The following is a 2,090-nucleotide window of genomic DNA, read 5'->3' on the forward strand; positions in this document are numbered from 1 at the left end:
ATGTAGAAAACACGAAATTTTGGATTAATAGGGCCGTGTTTGGATATTTTAGATGTAGAAAACAAGTCATTTTGCTTTCCAAACACAGCCTTATTAATAGAAAACATGTCACCTCTCACTTTCTATCTTTACAAAGATTCTCTCTTTAAAGGATTAAAAAAGATTCTTTGAATTTTCGTTTGGATATTTTAAGCCTTTTTTTTCTTTTTCTCTTTTTATTTTTCCAATTAATATAGTTAATTCCCTGAATGAACAAAAATGGAAATCAATTTACCAAAAAAAAAAAGAATGAAATAATTCAATAACAATAAGATAGATTACGCTATCAAACACCCAAAATGATATTGCAGACGTACAACTTAAAATTTGAGGAGAAGAAAGTACCAGAGCCAGTGTCTTCGTTGGAGGGAGAATTATTTTATCCAAACTACCAAATTTCCCAAACATCTTTGCAAGTTCATTTTCCGTCGAACCATATGGCAGGTTCTTCGCTAAAAGTACATGATTGCTTCTTTTTAAGCCATCAACTTTTCCGTTGGCAAGTGCCTCCAAAGACTCCACATTCACTCCAGCATTTGCAAAAGCCTTTTTTGTATCTGAAATCACTTGAGTTTCTCCCAGAGCAATACGTACAGCAAGATCATCAGCTTCTCGGTCTAATAAATCACTTTTACTGACACCATATTTCAAAGCAATGTTTTCCACGACCTATCAACATTTAAAATCAACACATCATAATTATTGAGACATGAGACATGCAACAACTGACCATAAACCATAACTCAGATTTGCACAAAGCAAAACAACACAGTGATGTAAATCCAACAAAAAGAATACTCCCTACTCCCTGTACCCACCAAGGCAAAACTGAAAAAGGTATAAGGGAGGCATGCCCTTACTAATATATATATATATATATAATAAATTTAGAAAGAAGAGAGAGAATAAGCAAATAGAAGTATGATAATGAATTTTCATAGCATGGTACAACAGGTGATGAAAAGTATTTTAAAATAAAATCAGCACATACATCTAATCTATATTCCTGTCGAATAGCACCACCATTGAAATAACATCTAGCTTAACATCACAGAAGGACACTAAAAAAAGAATCTTCAAACTAAAGAGGAAGAGATTCAATTCTTATTGACAGCATCTGTCCCTAACGGTCTAACCAACACAAACTAATTGCTAAGACTGCGCATTTACCATAATGTTTATGCCTCTTTCTGAAATCCTATAAAAATAGCCAGCGGACACTGTTCCAAAGAAGGAAAAAGCCAAGGCATAACAAAGAGTCAAAGACCCAAAACTTGTTCCATGAGGCAGTCATAACTAAACATGGAGGGCGCGAACTTTTGTTTCTGAACTAGAGCAATGTACAAATGAAAATGAATATAATAGTGGCACATAAACTGAAACAAGAACAAGTTATTTTTGTTTATTTCTTAAACAAAATGATAATGATATCAATCATTTAGGATTTCAATGGATACACCACAAAGGCTGATTATGGTTTGCAATTTATTTTGTTTCAGCTGACATACAGTATCAGGGCGCATGAACAGACTATTCCATGCTCTGGTATCTCCACTGGCTTCAGCAGCTTTCTTCTCTTCTTCTCTCTTTTGTTTCAGAGTTTTCACATTTTGGTCCTTGGACCTACAAGATATTGAAGCATAGGCTGTCAAATATTGTGAACATCATAAAAATACTGTTCGCAATGTAATACTTTTGTAGTGCATACTCTTTATTGTCTGAAGATCTCTGTATGGCTGGCATAACATGCAACAATCTTCCTTGAAATATAGAATTATCCAACTCTTCTAGTGCCCTGATGATAAACAATGATCATACAGCTAGGTAAATTATCAGCAAAGCAATGTCAAGAACACATAACAGCTGATGGTGACCAATACAAAATTCGGAAACAGACAAACAGTATTGGTATTAGATGAGACATGACTCAATAACAATGAAGCAAACAACAAAATGAGAGTGTGAAAAGTAGAGTGAGCTCACATACAACTGAATGCAGAGGATCATCTCCTCATGCAAACAGCTGTGTGCCAGCTGACATCACTGTAAGA

The 2,090-nt window shown here is 34.5% G+C and overlaps 1 protein-coding gene across 2 annotated transcripts in view; it reads right to left on the reverse strand.

Moving 5' to 3' along the window:
• Window positions 1–2,090, reverse strand: part of LOC107638452 (probable RNA-binding protein 19) — a 13,543-nt gene that overhangs the window by 6,085 nt on the left and 5,368 nt on the right. For both annotated transcript variants that reach the window (XM_021120472.1, XM_016341731.2), the window contains exons 7-9: window positions 1,748–1,834; window positions 1,548–1,662; window positions 385–708 (exon numbers count right to left, since the gene is read on the reverse strand). In XM_021120472.1, the coding sequence (XP_020976131.1) occupies window positions 385–708; window positions 1,548–1,662; window positions 1,748–1,834 (526 nt within the window). The remainder of the gene's footprint in view (window positions 1–384; window positions 709–1,547; window positions 1,663–1,747; window positions 1,835–2,090) is intronic.

This window comes from Arachis ipaensis, chromosome B04 (genome assembly GCF_000816755.2).
Source record: "Arachis ipaensis cultivar K30076 chromosome B04, Araip1.1, whole genome shotgun sequence".
Classification (NCBI taxonomy): Eukaryota; Viridiplantae; Streptophyta; class Magnoliopsida; order Fabales; family Fabaceae; genus Arachis; species Arachis ipaensis.